The 16,569-nt window shown below is 40.3% G+C and overlaps 1 protein-coding gene across 1 annotated transcript; it reads left to right on the top strand.

Annotated features, from left to right (window-relative positions):
* Positions 1 to 9,277: 9,277 nt before the first annotated feature.
* LOC139659353 (stress-associated endoplasmic reticulum protein 1) lies at positions 9,278 to 15,555 on the top strand. Its single transcript, XM_071537591.1, has 3 exons — positions 9,278 to 9,521; positions 9,891 to 9,966; positions 14,440 to 15,555. The coding sequence occupies exons 1-3, from the start codon at positions 9,438 to 9,440 to the stop codon at positions 14,478 to 14,480; spliced, it is 201 nt and encodes a 66-aa protein (XP_071393692.1). The 5' UTR covers positions 9,278 to 9,437; the 3' UTR covers positions 14,481 to 15,555.
* The last annotated feature ends 1,014 nt before the right edge of the window (positions 15,556 to 16,569 follow it).

Here is a 16,569-nt window from a genome sequence, read left to right as displayed (position 1 = left end):
TTTTCAGAGACACTGTGGATTGAGTTCAATGCTACTGGTCTGTTGTCTGTACATCTCCAAATTACAGATATGATGTGATGCCACATCAGGAGCATAAGAGATCAATTTAGATCCATTTATATACACTGACCAACTTTTGATTTTGTGCTTCTGCATGGGAAACACTGCATCTCACAGTCAAAACCGCCCTCTAGAGGCCATCTGACGAAGTGACATCATCTCACTAAGCGTTACCTGACTGACTGACTGAGTGACTGACTGACTAACTGACTGACCTGAATTTGCCTCGGCTGCACCGTGGGAAAACCTGAGACTCATTGGCCTTGGCTCATTTTCTGTGAAGAACATGTAAAAGAACACATTTTCATTGAGTGCACACTGTGCACCCCCCCTATTTATATTACATATGTAGTGTTCGGGTCCACTGGACCTGAGGATAATAAAAAGTGTGGAAAAGTGTGTGTGTAGGTGAAAACAAGTAAAAATTCAACAAAAAGGTTTGCTGTGTGCCTTCACTCTGTCTTCCTCCTACCTGGGTCTGTTGTTTCAACATAGCACTAAGTCTGCTCCCACTTTTCCTGCACTCTTTACCCTCTGTAGTCATAGGCGAATTATGAGAGAAAGGGCCCCTGGGCAGAGTAGCTACTAAGGGCCCCCCCCCCCACCCGAGGCGCGCAGAGTGGACAGTGAACACCGATGCGTTTGGACGGTGCACTATGGGTGTGCCTGGCGTTGTTGCCAAGCAACCAAAGACAGCAACTTCACACAAAGTTTGTTAGTAGTTCTATGAAATAATGAATTACTATCGCAGTAAAATTGTCGTAGTAGCTTTACTTCTTGATCTACATATGGAGCAGAAAAAGATCTCGCCATGAATGCATCCGTCTCTCCAAGCCCGCAAAAATACGAGAGTAGCCTACGGAAATCGTTTTGGATGGTGAGCGATTCCAGGCTTATTTCAGGCTTTCAGGCTATGTGACATGCGGTGCGATTGCGGCCTTCCAAAAAGTTGAGACATTTGTATCTCAGTGCACCATGGTTGCGGTCAGTGTGCATCGTGACCGCATTGACCTCGCGTTTGCGTGCGTCTGCCGCGCGCCCCCATTAAAGTGAATGGATTTGAGTGTGCAAAAGACGGCCTGTGAACCGGCCCCTTATGGGAGAGAAACTAAATTCTAACAATTACAAAGGAATTACAAGGTGCAAACACATATTATTCTAGGCCTAAAAAACATATTTTAAAGTGCAAAATGCCTCTGATTGCCCATTGACTTGGTATAAGTCAGTGGGTCCTATTCTGACAGATCAGGAGTGGAAAACAACATTTTGGGGTCTTCGTAAACTACAATGCCTTTGGACAATAATTCAGAGCTTTACTGCTAAAGCGCTATATAAAATGAGAGGAACACTCACTGTGACAGCACCATGTTGACACCTTGAAACAAATGTTTAGGTTATTATAGGGGGAATTCTGGGGCTTTGGTAAATAAATAAATGACAAAGCCCTTTGACTGTGGGGCAGTAAATGTAAAGTTAGTGACAGCATCATCATGTATCAGGCTCTGGCTCAGGGGCCCCCTGAGCTCTTGGGCCCCTGGGCCTGTGCCCGGTTGGCCCGTTCAGTAATCCATCCATGCTCTTAAGAACAAGGTTCCACCTTGACATCTGAAAACCAAGACAAAGTCAATATACCAAAAAGAAAATACACTAGACTTATAAGACAAGAAAGAAATAACATTCCCCGATTTAACTTGTGGTCTGAGAAGCTTCTATTTGGCAACAGTACATCTACACTCATAAAAAGGGACATAAGTACTCTTCTATGGTATATTAATGTTCCTCACAGTACAACGTGAGTTGTTTATAGAACAATAATAATAGATACACACAACAGAACAGGCAGAGCGCAGGCGGAACTGTAATGGAGCTGCTCTGTTACGCAAACAGAACGCATGCTGTGTACAATCAAAAGCTTCACCAAAGAACATGGCTAGAGTCCATTTTCTCAAGAACAGAACAGTAACGTTAGTCCATGAGGCCAGTGCTTGCTTGGAAACGACAGGAGGGCATGTGTGCCCGCCAGGCAGACTGTGTCTTCTGTGCGTTTGTTTGATTGGTATGCCTATTGATTTCAAGTCCCAAGCTAAAAAAAAAAGAAATGGGCCTGGGCCGACCCGAGCCCAAGTTAGTGATGTGAAAATCAGCCCGAAGCCAGGCCCGAATCTATCATAGCCTCGGGCCCCGTCGGGCTCGGGCCAGAATGCAGGGCTCTAGTCCCCATTACCCTGGAATGGGTATCACAAACTACCATACAGTAACCAATACCGCCAACCACTGCCATCCACCTTACCAGATCCAATCCCCCACCCAGCAACCTTGGATCCAGGGGAGCAATTTAAGGGTGGGAAACGGCTAGCAAAACAGAGGCAAGTGAATTGACAAGTAAATAGTCACATGACAAAACTGGTACTTAGTTGCATGGCTTTTTCTGAAGAATACAATGTAAAACAGTACCCACCTCAAAATGCAGACCTGGTTTTTGCAGGAACATAGGAAAGCAAGGAACATAAGTGAGGAGTATAGTCAACAGGAAAGTAGGTTCAACCGCTGACCCCAAGTACGCATCAAAATGTTGATCTCAAAACGAGCACCAAAGCTCATCAGAAGTGTCTCACACATGGCCTGCAGCTAAAGCAAACTCACGATGCTCTGTCTTCACAAAATTCCAGCTACCAAATACACAAAACTGGATTTAACATAAGCGCCAAACCAAAGTAGCATACCCAACGGTTCCTCTAAACAAAGGCTCACTAGCCAACCAAGTCGTCCCAAGACGCACAACACAAAGAGGAAACCAAGCTACAACAAAGCTCACATGCTTATTACCAAAGCTACCAGACCAAACTGCCAAGTTATGGACACAACATTTAAGGTAACAACTTCCTCATTAATATTCTAGTTCCTTACCTACCAAACCGAATTCTACGACACCCCTAGCCATTTTGAGGCATGCCAGGCTCAAACAAAGTGGACAATATGCAGCATACCATCAAGACCAGACAAAGGACACAGAATTACTTTACACTACTAGCCATTGTATGTTTAACATCACAAACCCAAAAGACAACACAACTACATGTACAGGAACATGTGCCATGGTGAAATCAAAGATAGCCACCACAGAGTCCAAGCTCCCCAGCCCTAACTAATTCCACTTAATACTAACTAACTAGTCTCATCCCTAGTCTTCAGACAGATACTTGTGGTGCTTATGCACTGATTCCACTGGAACCAAAAAAGCCAACCAGAAACTGGCGACCCTCCGGAAACCATGGAAATGCTTCCAAGACATTGTCTTCACCCATGTTCTCCGCCACACTAAAATGAAAATAACAAACTGGTTGGTCTCCACTTCAGCCTACCTACCTACATGCATCAGGGGATGCATGGCTCTTCCCAACCGAGACATGGCCATAGCTACCAATTACATGTGCCAGTACTTACCTTAAATTCCAAACAAATGGGTCTGCAAATGAAACAAATTGGGCACAAATGCCGCTCCCTTCAGACATCCACCAAAAACATACACCACAAAAGTAACCAAAGTAACCTGCCTAAACAACAGAAGAAAAATCTCTTGCGTGATGCTCCCAAAAATCTTACCCACAATGCTAAATACCAAAGGCACTTTAATCTACACTGCTAAAAAGCACCTAAACTCAATTTAGCATACAAACCACAAGGGTCACAAACCACAGTAGTCACCAATATACCAATCAACAATTCCACATCTGTCACACTAAGGCTAGGCTTATAACCTTTACCAAAATGAGTTTGGATCCCGGACGAGCCCCCATTTGTCCCAGGCAGCACTGGTGCATGTAGTCTGCAGGGAAAGACTTGACCATGTCTATTTGGAGGTTGCTAAAAGGGGACACAGCATTTTCAAGGTGGTGTTCTGGCAGGTGTTGCTCTCTGAATGAGATATCATCCCTCAAAGTGAGGTCATGCACTTGTTGATACGTCATGTGCCCCTCCCCGTTGTCTTTTTGGGTGCATTTGTCACAGCCATAGTAACCCGAGTATTGTTTGATGCACTTCAGCATGGCTTTTGCTGGTGCATCACATGTAATGCATCTCAATCTCACACTTAGTATTGTTTCTCCCCACCCAAGGCCATTAATTAGTATCGTGTTCAGTTCATCTGCTATGACTTTAATGAAGTCCAGTGATTTGGGCTTGGCCTCAGTAAGGGCAATGGTCAAAGGAAATGTGCTTGCTGGTTTTAGATGTACTGTGCAGAGTACATGCCAGAAAGATCTACAAGTGCTCTTAAAGAGTGGCAGTGCATCTACATTGAGGGAAATCTCAAGCTCAGTGATGTCTCTAACATAATTGTGGGGATACCGATTCAGGCACATGATTAGTTGTTCTGTCACTCCAAATTTAACGCATTCCACTCCAGACACCATTTGGTTTTCAACAGGATCAGTTTTTAATAATGTTTTAGCAGTGGATGGCAGGTCATTATGCTCTTGATCCCTGAGAATTTTGAGCAGTGCATCTGCAGCATTGTGCTTGATGTTATAGTCACTGATCCATTTCTTTAACTCCTCGGCTTATTTGTCAGTGGGCATATCAATGTTGGCAGTATTCTCAAAAGACATTCTATCCATGTCGCTACCGGAAGTTTCAGGATCCATATTCTCTGTGTCTACAGCCATTGTATGTTCTGGGGCTGTGTCACCATTGACTGCATTGATGCCAGTATTGTCAAATGACATTTCATCTATGTCACTATCAGATTCTCCGGTCATTGCATGTTGTAGGCCTGAGTCACTGAGTGGCACAGTGTCCCAGAGATTTTGTGTTTCACTGTCTGGCACAGCACTAGGATCAGCTGCATTACTGTCCCTATTTCTCTGTTTCCTTTGCACCCTTGACCATAGTCATTTGTGTTCTCTTTTCCTGGCTTCTGCAGGCATCCAGCTATGTGACACAGCTCTATGCTTTTGTCTCTGCAAATGAGTACACACATTGAGGTGCATTTTAGAATGTATGTAAAAAACATAAAGGTCATCTATTTTGAAATACTTTTTTGCAAAATAAATACCTTGGGAGATGACATTGCGATAGTGTATGAAGAGGGCAGGGTACAAGGCAAAAGGGTCTGGAAAGCACAGAAAAGAGAGCATAGTATGAAAATACAACAAATATTCAGAGCAGTACAATATTAACAGTGGATAAACAACTGAATTCTTTTTACTGTCCGTTGAATAACGTACTGTAAAGAACAAGCTGTAAGCTCCAAGTTTTGAGCTGTAAGTAATTGATTATTCATGTCTCTTAGTGAACTATAAGGCAATGATTGTTGAAGGGTACAGTGTTATAACGTCGTGGTACCACAGCGGGAACCCTCAGTCACACAATATTAAATACGCTAAACAAGATCCCAGTAATAAAATGGAGCCTTATAAAATGCAACCAAGTTGTGCTTGCACTGGAAAAGGCTGCATTTACTGCATACTGCCATTAGAAACTGAGTACAATTAGCTGAGAATTAGCTTGATCACCCACTGTCAGTAATCAATACCAACACATTATTAGACTGTAAACCATTAATCAAACCAATAACTAACAGCAGTCAACGTCAGACAACCTTATTATACTTTAGCAGTTACCTAGTGTTTCTGTAGTGGTGACAAAACGTTAAAAAATATACATGTTAGCAGTTTGAACTAAACTAAAGCTCCCTGCACTCTCTGGGGAAAATATTACAGCAAACTCCCTTTAAGAAATATGACATATTAACAATTCCTTACATGTCCGCAAAAACACATAACTCTAGAAACACAAGATAAAAGGCGTCATATGTCGACAATCTTCTTGTCAATTTGGCATCAATATAATCCAAAAAGATAAACTGTATTTGTGTAAAAACTTTACATTTTGGATTTTGTCGCCTCAACTCGCTACCAGCCTCCATTGGTTAGCTGCGCTATTTTAGCGGGAGAAGACCGTGGGAATGAGAGGGGAACGGTTTCAAAAATTAAGATTTCTCACTAAAATAAGTGCTGGTTGGTGGATCAGATACACGTTACCTTAGTAACTACCCGGTTTGCTGCTTCCCGTTTGGTGCTGGAGAGAGTTAAAAATATATGATTTTTCTGATGAATTTGTCTGCGACAGCGACAGCTTCTTCATAAAAAAATAACACTTCGATATTATATGTGTAGGACGGTTTATTAGAAGAACTTTACATGTTAGATAATCAAATTGGCAGATGTACTCACCACAGTAGAAGCTTGCTTGCTGCTCGCTGCTCGCTCGCTCATCGCTGTCGGTGAAGAAAAGGAAGAAAAAGACCGCCAAGTGTGGTAGCTAGATGTCGCAAAATATGCATGTCGTAAACTCAGATGTTTTTTTTTTTTTAGCCATGACACATCATACTGAGCTACATCCATATGGCCACAGCATAATAACATACACATTTGTCAAACAAAACCACAGTTCCTGCACATAAACTGGAGCACTGAATTATAAACTGTTACATTGTTTGATTATATTATTGAATTAATTGCTAATATGAATTGATTCATTAAAATTTTCATTGATTCATTTTTTTTATATAAATAAATAAAAATTAAAAAGAAAAGAAAAGCAGGTCCTAGGACATTATGAAATCACTCAGTTATAGGTGAGGGGGAAAATACCCTCCCGTGAACAACCACCGCCATAACTAAGCTTATCGCATACTAAGTGTTTCCCACAGGTTGACAATTTAGTTATGGCGGTATATATATATGCAAGTTGTTTGGATGATTATATACATGCCAAATTTACCAGAACACCCTATCAGTTAATAATTAAGTCTCACATCATATTTTCATATGTGTTTTTTGCTGATAAGTAATGCAGAAACAAATTGCCAGATGTTTGAACGGACCTTCGCCTACCGTTCTTCCCTCACGGTGCGCAGAGATGGTAGCCGTGCCGATAATTCTGACCATAAAGTGAGTATGCACATGTGGTCAGATGCTGTTCAATAATACCATGATACCATAGATCACGTTAGCTAGCCTAGCCAGCTCTGAAAACAAAATGCATGTTACTAGGGTTAGCAAGCTAGCTAGGTCTAGATAGCTGGCTCGTATTATAGGTAGTAAACCTACATAGCTAACGTTAGCTATCCAGTGGTTCAGGTAACTTTACACTGATCGCTGACTGGTAGAAATACATTGCCCATAAAAACAGGTTATACGTAATTAATATGTCTTACCTCTGCTCTGCAAGCGCTGTTTTTCCTCTGCTTTCTTCCGTTTTCTTTTTTCATTTTCTGAAGGATACGTCCTTTTGGACGCCATAGTATCGGTGAGATACTGGAATAGTAATCTGTCCGAAGGCCATCAACAACGTAGTAGCCTACATCAATACGTGAGAATCTGATGCTGACTTTGAAATTGGTTTGCTTGTAATATAAGGCAAAGAGCTCTCGAAAGAATAGCTGCTTTTTGATCTATCTAGCATACAATAAATGCATTTTTTTTTCGCCATTATGTGCTTATAATGTATGTGTTTTTGAACAACACATGAGGACGCTTGGTTACCAAAAGTGGCCATTTATATTCGAGGAGGACAAAAATACGGTGGCACAACGGGGCCCCCTAGCGGTCGCGGGGGCCCTACGCAGCTGCATAGTCCGCGTATAGCAAGAAACGGCTAGGCTAAAAAGGTGAGTTTTAAGATTCCTTTTAAAAGTGTCAACTGATGGAGCATCTCACCTCACCTCAGATCCTCTGGCAGGCTATTCCAGAGACGAGGACCATCTCCACAGAGATATGAGCAGGGGATTATGGGAGAGAAAACCACAGGCAGCTGAACTTTTACTGACATGGGAAGTTTTATTGAATTGTTGCTGGCCCGCTGACTGAAGGCAGCTGCCAGGCTTTGGAGAAACAAAAAACAACAGAACACACATCTACTCTCTGTACCGGACCTGTCTAATATCTGTATTGAACCTGTCTAATATCTGTATGGGACCTGTCTAATATCTGTATTGAACTTGTCTAATATCTGTATGGGACCTGTCTGTAGCAGCCAGTATGGATTCCAGTCCTGACAGCAGCCTGTCTGTTGCTCTGGATCTCTTTGCAGTCTGTCCACACTGTGTGTTTCTGTGGATCTGCCTGTAGGAGGCGGTGTGTTGCTCTGTCAGCCGGTGTGTTTCCAGAAGACACAGCAGACCAGTTTCAGCAACATGGATGGAAGCGACACTCAGATTGTCAGGTAGAGACAGAGAAACAGCTGCTGATCCTGCTGAGCTCTTTCTCAGTTTGGGCTTCATCACCTTCAGCATCTGATTTCTTTCTGAGTTGGGTTTTGAACCAGCAACCTGACACATGACAAGCAGCTGCTGATCTCACTGAGCTACAAACAGCTGTGATGCTTTATCCATCAGATTATTTTTCTGTGTTCAAACTGCTGATGATAACAGTTTATCAACCGCTGACTTACGTAAACAGAACAGACTTTACTCAGAAACACAGTGTAATAATAATTACAGCTGTTATGACAGAAGACAGACACCAGAAAAAAAAAAGTTTAGATAAAGTTTGTCTTTGTCTGTCTCTCTCTCTCTTTCAACCAGACTGACAGACAGTTAAAGACATTTTTAATTAACAAAGAATAACTAAAAAGTTTAATAATTTGGTATCATTTTAGACAGTTACAGTTGTCTTACACACTTTATATTGAATAAAAAATAGACATGTCCCCTCTACTGTGTTATCTCTATGCTCTCCCTTTTCTTTTAATGTGTAACTACAACACTGATAAGATTCCAGCTAATCTGCCAGCCGTTCATAGCAGGCTATTTATATGGGGCTTTCCGCTCCTCCCCCTGCACTTTTTTCTTTCTTTTTTTTTTTTTTTTTTTTACTTTTCATTTTTATTTATTTTTTCTTTTGTCATGTTAAAAGGTATATTTTATTTGTATATATTGTAATGTCTTGTGTGTATTTTTTTATTGACTCTCTCTCTCTCTCTCTCTCTCTCTCTCTCACACACACACACACACACACACACACACATTATTCGGAAACAGCAGTGATAGTAGGCTATAAGGCTGAGATTTTTTGTGTTTCTGTTTCTACACATGTTCAAATAAAACCAACCGGAGGGGGGTGGGTAATTTGGTAACTCCATCATAGCAGCACACTCCGCCCCTGTTGGTGTCTGCCCGTCACGTGAACGGGAGAGTATCGGGAGCACTTAAACGAGTGATCCCTGAGCCTGCGTTGGGCTGTTTAAACCTTTACACCGACAGCAGCAGCGCTGGGAGGAAAACACGACCAGAGACCAAAGAAGGAGGAAGAAGCATTACCAGGAACCAGAGAAACTATTACTGCCGATAGAAAGAAAAGCAACTGCTCTGCAAGATGGTCGCTAAACAGAGAATCCGCATGGCCAACGAGAAACACAGCAAAAACATCACGCAAAGAGGCAATGTAGTCAAATCCACGGTATTGAATCCCTCTCGTTCTCTGCCTATTTAGTCTTATTAGTAGAGGTTTAGGTTAGGTTCCAGTTGACAGTCATATTATTTATTATTTGTTTTTATGGGTAAGATAGTCTAAGCGCTACGTGTCTCTGTTTACAAGGCCAGGGTGTAAATTCTGATACACTTGTTTTTCTGAAACCTTCCTTATGTAACCTGTCATAGCTATTGCTGTATTGCTGGCCTGTACTGACTGGATAATTAAGTGCAACAGTGTTGGAGTTCACACCTATAACGCTGAACTATTTTCATGTCTCACAAACAGATTTAGGAATTGTTCACACGTCACCCATTAGTGCTTATGTTGAGGTGAGTTGGATTTTGTGTTTTTCAGAGGGGGGCTCAGGATGAGAAGGTGTCGGTGGGACCTTGGCTGCTGGCTCTCTTCATATTTGTTGTCTGTGGTTCAGGTGAGTTCTATCTGGGTCTGTCTGAATGCAGAACTTAATGTTATGCTCTCGACCCCCTGAAGAGTGGGGTTTGTCTCTCTTGGATGTCCCCCTCCACAGGAATTAGGAGCTGGTAGGGACTTTTACTGCTTATTGCTGTCACAGGGGCTTGAACTGGGTCTTCTGGTTGAAGGACAGTCTGTCACTGCGCTATCTTTGCTGCCCCAGTTTATTTATCAATGTTGGAAACTGAGCGGCTAATGATTGTATCTTCAGCATAGATGTGAAGATTTGCATTTGACATACTTTTGCTCCCAGATAATTAATATAGATAGTAGTCTCAAATGGCTTCACAACTGCCACACAAACCTAACTAAATCTAACTAAAGAATCATAGGATTCATAGGCCACTTGCATTAGCTAACTATGATCATAATAAAAAAAATAATTGACTACATTCCAAAGTGCCTGGTAGAATAGATAGGCTTCCTAGCCCCAGTCAGATTTTAGTAGCATTTGGCTGGTGGCTGGTGTTACTGTAATGTCCCACCCTGCCATCAGTCTTCATCAACATCGTTGAGGACGTCAGTGTATCAGTTTAAAGTAAGGTAAGGAAGACCAGAGGTCAGGTAGAGGTCAGTTGATATGGAATTAGAGTAAATTAGTTTTATTGACAAATTATTATTTAATAATGGTTAGTTAGGTTGCACTCCTCTGGTTGGCATTTGTGTGTGGTTAATTTGGAGTGCGAGTAAATTCTCTTATTGAAAGCTTTCTTATTGGGCTGCTTATAAACATAGCTAAGTTGTCTGCCCTTCATAATGGTCTCTTATTTTCTGTAGTTTTATATTTGTTAATTCAGGTTGAAATAGCATGAAGAGAGGCCATTTCGGGGTGTGCTGTTGATGTGGCTCACAAACTTTGCTGCATGTCTGTCCCCTGTATTTCCTGCTCGTGTTCCTCTAAAGCAGAGATGCCATGCAATAAGAAAAAAGCAATGTTGAGTTTGCATCAAATCAAACTCTCTGTGCTGCTGAGCTCTGCATCTCTCTCAGTAGTTATTGGCCTCATCAGACCACAGCATCCGAAGAGGAGAACCTCTGGATTGCTTCTGGGTTTACTGTACAGCATCTTGTGTGATATTCAGGCAGACATAGAAACAAATACACAACATGTATCTAACAGTACTATTGTGGTTTGGTTGGCTACTGTTTTGAATATTCCCTTTCAGAAAAGTTGTCTCTTACATCTTGTATTGTAACTATGATTTTCCTCACTTCTTCTGAAGAAACTATTGAACGTAGAAGAAAGATGAATTGCTTTGAAGACAAAGTGTTCTGTGTGGAGGAAGTTTACTTGAAAGATGCTGAGTATAGATAATTTGTTAAAGAGAGGTTGCGAGTGAGCTAAGTAAGTTGCATGTGAAATGATTCGAACGCAACGTTTTTGAAGGTGATAGATACGATTCAGCTTGGTAGGATGGGTGCTAGCCCAAATGACGTTGCAATAATTAATGTAAGGATAAATCATAGAGTAGTACAACATCTGAGTAGTTTTTTTTGTCCAAACAATAACAAATTTTACTTAAGGTACCAGTATTTTTGGCAGTTTTGGATGAAATTTCTTATTTCTTAATATGGGGTTTCCAGCACAGTTTGTCATCAATTAATATGCCTAAAAATCTAGAAGATGAGGTTAATGAAATAATATTATTGTCAATCCTCTATGTCTTTGACACTCATTTTGTTTTTTCTACAATTAAATATTAAAAAGTTGTTGTTTTTTTACATTCAAAGACAATTTATTAGTTTTGAACCATACTGAAAACTTTTGTAGTTCCTTATTATGGGCAGGTCGCGATTCAGGAGTCTGGAACCAGGCTACTAGAAAAACAGCTTTTGACATAGAAAATACAAAATACAAAATGTGTGTTTTTACACCTGTCTTTAGGCCTACTCAACAAGTTACTCAACCAAGCATAATTCAAAAGATTAACTAGTCCCGACTCCTGACAACGGACCTCTGTATTTCCTACAGGCTGAAAATTTACTTTGTGTAGAGTTAAATACTTGTCTTTACATTGTGTCCCATGGAACCCAACTGGTGGAATATGCAATGAAGTCTCTGCACTGCACTCATGTTAACTTTCTGAGTGTTGAGCAGTGTTAGAATTGTCAGATTAAAAAGTATCAAGTTACTCTTAACAAATACTGTTACAACACATGCAAGTTCGGAGATTTAAGAATAAGAGCATATCTACATGGTCATGGATGAGTCCAGTGTGCAGCCTGGTGACAGTCAGTCCATCCGCTGAAACACACGCTCCGATGGAACAGCTGTCCCGGGTCGGGAGGCACAAATAGTGTCGTGCCAACTTTGCCAGCCTGGGGAATCTTCCTGCATTCCCTGTCATTGTTCTTATAGACTTGCTGTATTTCAACATTGTATTACAATGTTTACAGTGAACACCCTAATCTGTCCCTAATCCCTAATCTGTATTTCCCCTTGGAAATGTTTGGTGATGTTTGTGTGGTACATTCATCAGGTGGTTACATTCACACTGCTGTAGTGGTTATCAATATCTTTGACCTTGGTTGGACAGAATAGTAGTACACTCCCTCCCTACAACCTTTACTCAAGGATACCACGCACACCAACCACATTACTATTGCCATTCTTGTGAGGACTGTGCATTGTTAATATTAATTTTCCCTAACGTAAACTCTGACCTAGGCCAAATATCTATGAATCTGTCAGATTTACATACACAACAAACAAAACGGCAAAAATTGAACATTTTCAGAATTGGAGCCACTGCAAAAACAGTTGGCCATGGCAGCCATGCCTCTCCTCCATTACCAGCAAATGGGTTTTCCTGTATATGGAAGTGAAAAATACAATATGTCTCCACCTATTTTAAGGTGGCCGAGGAATACAGTAGTACTGAGGAAAACCTCATAAACAGGTCATCATGTAATGGTAAACTCAGTGTTATTGTGTAAAGAAATACAATGAAATTGCTAATTTAGGAGAACTGAGAACATTGCCATTTTACTATGTATGATGATAAGACATATAAAGTATATATAAAGTGCCGTTGTCGTATTTCTGCATCATTGTATTACTTTACATAATATTGAATGCACCATTCAATGATGATCTGAACAGTTAATGACGTTTTTCTTAACACTTGTTGTATTCCTTGGCCATAAAGTAGGTGTAGACATTTTTTCAGTCCTATAATGGTCAGTTCAGCAAATAAACAGAAAACCCATTTGCTGGTAATGAAAATAAAAACAATAAGAAAATAAAATTGTGGCCACAGCTGATCAACACCATTTTTGTGATGTGTTGTGCTTTTACGCAAATCTGAAAGAATTGGCCTATTTCTGGCCTATTTGGCCTGACATGGGCCCATTTTCAAAGTGAGGACCAACCAAAATGCTCCAGAACCGAAGCACTAGTCCTCACAAATGTACTAATGCAACTTTTCTCTGTTTGTCTGTCTAGTTGGTGGCTAGGCAGTGTGGTAGAATGTGGCCCACTTGTTAGTTTTTTCCTGCGTTGATATACTTAATCTGCCAAGGTACACGTGTATTTTCTGCCTCTGTGTTTACTTTTCACCACATGTGACCAGCTTAGCTCAGTCTGGGTAAGGACAGGTTATGAAAAGTGTGGTGTACTTGCGACAGCTTGGAACATTTAAAGGTTGTTATTGGCTTACCAGCTGTGGTCAGATGTTGAATGAGATTTTTGTTTGGCTTTCATCTTGGGTCAGATCATCTCTTTGGCTTTATTTATTGTGTGTGGTCTACTTTGACATGTTGGCACTTTACCCCAGCCATCTGGTCCTCCACTGCTCTCCTTTGACCCAGCAGAAGGTTTTGGTCGGAGGATGTCAAGTCATGGTGGTCAGGCAACAATATAAAGCTAATTAAGCTTCCTAATCAAGTACAGCAGTTCAAATTTTTCACATTAGTATACATTAGTGAATAGAGCTCTCTGTAAAAGAGTAATCTACAACAGTGATTCTCGACCATTTTCATATCAAGGACCCCTAATTTAGTCCACATTAGAGCCACGGACCCCCATTTGACCAGATTTTGTCTCTCAGACCCAAATCTAAGAATATCTTTATTGTTAGATATGATTTTGTCCAGAATCTCATGACTATCTGTATTGTAGGTAGAGAGATAACAGTGAAACTATGATCAAAATAGTCATTCTTCAGCATTCTCTAATTGTGTTAACTTCTTGTAAATTAAATAATGGTGATTTTTAACAATTAATGAATTTGCTGGGGACCCCCTGGAACCCCCCCCCCCCCAGTCACCTGTTGGTTGTATGTGTGTGTATTTTCCCAGGAATGCATTGAGGTTGTTCTCGCATTGGCCTTCTAGTAAAATGTCCCTTCATTTGGATTCCTGGAATTTTTGGTGTGTAGTGCATATCTCTTTATCCCTCCTCCTAACATTATTTTGTTTCTCTACACAGCCATCTTCCAGATCATCCAGAGTATCCGGATGGGCATGTAGTATGAAGGCCATCCATTCCGCTGAGTATCCGGTCATCCTTCTGTCTGTCTGACCCATGCTGAATCTCCTCCCTCCTGGATCAAGACGCCTCCTTCCCAACTTCACATTCCGGGCCAAGGACAACCAGCCACTGGCTTGCACTTTTCATCTTGTTTTTTTGTTTTTTTTTCTGCTGTGACCTTCATTTTATTCTTTCTATGGTATCTTGTTTTTCTTTTTTTTTTAAACAAATTCTTTAACCTCCAGGCTATTCCTACTCTGTGCCTTAAATGATCCAGGTAACGCCTCATCCCAGCACTAAAGACCAAGCCATACACACTACATTCCAATAACTGTTCTATCCATCTTTAGCTCAGCCACCTTGTGAAATCATTCCTTGGCTTTATTTTTTGCCTTAATTTTATTTAGTTGCACTCTTGTTAAGTACCATTACATTTGCCATAGCTGTACAATTTCCTCATTTTCCCTACCAGATTGATTCAATATTGATTTTTGCCTTTCTTTTTTTTTTTTTGCAAAGAAGCCAAACCAAAAGCATTTAGTGATAATTTGACGAGAATGTGGTTCAGAAACAACACAGCTGTCTTTGTGCAATTCACAGCCAGACACAATTGTCATGCCAAGATAATGAGGCAAAAGCCGAGCATATTGGGATGTTGTAGGAAGTATCTTATTTATTAATTTTGTGTTGTTGTTTAATTACGTACTGTCAATCTATTTCTTATTTTTCTTTTATGGCAGATCAACTTCTTACTGATTCTTTTCACTGTCAATAACCATTTGGTTCATGCTCTATAGGAAATGTATTCAATAGATCATATGTCATGGTCATCATGGTCATCATGGTTAAGAAATGATCTAAAGTTGTCCCTTCTTAAATTGCAAGCCACGATGACTTGTGATATTTGAATAACACCCACTCTTTGTGCCCTCACCCTGTTTTAGGGTTACTCAGAGGATGCATATATATTTTTCTTTATTTAAAGAACAAAATGGATGGTAATGACTTAGTGTAATCTATGTACAAAATCTGCTGGCAATGCAATGGAAACAAATAAAAAAAATTGTCTTTCAATACATAGTTAACTCGTGAAGATATCTGTGGGTTGGGAAAACTTGCAGTGCAGTGCGGCACATGCAAGCAGGCCTCTTCACCAATACACAAGATATGATACTGTCACCCCAATGTAAGACAAGTGTTGTGGAATCCTGCCTCCCGTACAACGCTGCCCCCTGTTGTAGTATCATATTGTAGCCGGCAAGTGTCATCTGTACACAAAGACACACAAAGGCACCAGTGAGTATACTGCAGGCTTGCTGCACAAAGATGTACCCCATGGACACAGCGGCCGTAAAGAATATAACCAGTAAAAGTATGTTAGGCAAGGCAAAGCAGCTTTATTTGTATAGCATATTTCATACACTGAGGCAATTCAAAGTGCTTTACAGAGTAATAAAAAATACAGTAAAGGTAAAAAAAATGTGCAATTAAAAAGTGCAAAAGAAGTAAACTAGTACAGTTCAAATCAAGTGAAATCGAAAGATAAAACAAGACAGTGCAAGAGGATTAGAAAAGTGAAAAGTGCATTAAAATCACATTTAAAAGAAAAATAAAAAAAATATAAATAAATATTACAGTAAGTCTGTAAGTCTGTATAAGCTATTTAAAGGTAAAGAGTCCAAAAGTGTATTTTGAATTACAGTTCAAAAACAAAATTCCATTTCATATGATTAATGTGATAGATTGTCCTAAATATAACAGGTTGTAGAAATGGGTTCATGTTTATTAATACAAAAAATTGAATAATATACAATCTTTAGACAATACATGACTTTACAAATAAGTAGGCCATTATATACATGAGGCAAAACTGGGTAACCTAAATGTAATTCAGTTTAATCAGTATCATTCAGCAACAGCATTATACTTTCTATGCCTGTTCATTATTTATGAATTTATTGATAACTGGAGGCCTTGCATTCCTGTATGATTTCACTGAAACAGTCAACATATACACTCCAATCCTCAAGCAGAGCATATCAGTGCTGTGTGTATCACATTAAGCACTGACAATAAAGATGAACAAAT

This window comes from Centroberyx affinis, unplaced genomic scaffold (assembly GCF_046629955.1).
Source record: "Centroberyx affinis isolate AG114_WGS23_722 - 3 ecotype Tasmania unplaced genomic scaffold, CSIRO-AGI_Caff_v1 ptg003073l_1, whole genome shotgun sequence".
Classification (NCBI taxonomy): domain Eukaryota; kingdom Metazoa; phylum Chordata; class Actinopteri; order Beryciformes; family Berycidae; genus Centroberyx; species Centroberyx affinis.
This window is presented reverse-complemented; position numbering and strand designations above follow the sequence as displayed.

Bases quoted from the DNA above. Each gene is read 5' to 3' on its own strand.
- LOC139659353 (XM_071537591.1), top strand. From the start codon at position 9,438: ATGGTCGCTAAACAGAGAATCCGCATGGCCAACGAGAAACACAGCAAA. The intron at 9,522-9,890 runs GTATTGAATCCC...TGTGTTTTTCAG, and splicing joins GCAATGTAGTCAAATCCACG to AGGGGGGCTCAGGATGAGAA. The intron at 9,967-14,439 runs GTGAGTTCTATC...TTCTCTACACAG, and splicing joins ATTTGTTGTCTGTGGTTCAG to CCATCTTCCAGATCATCCAG.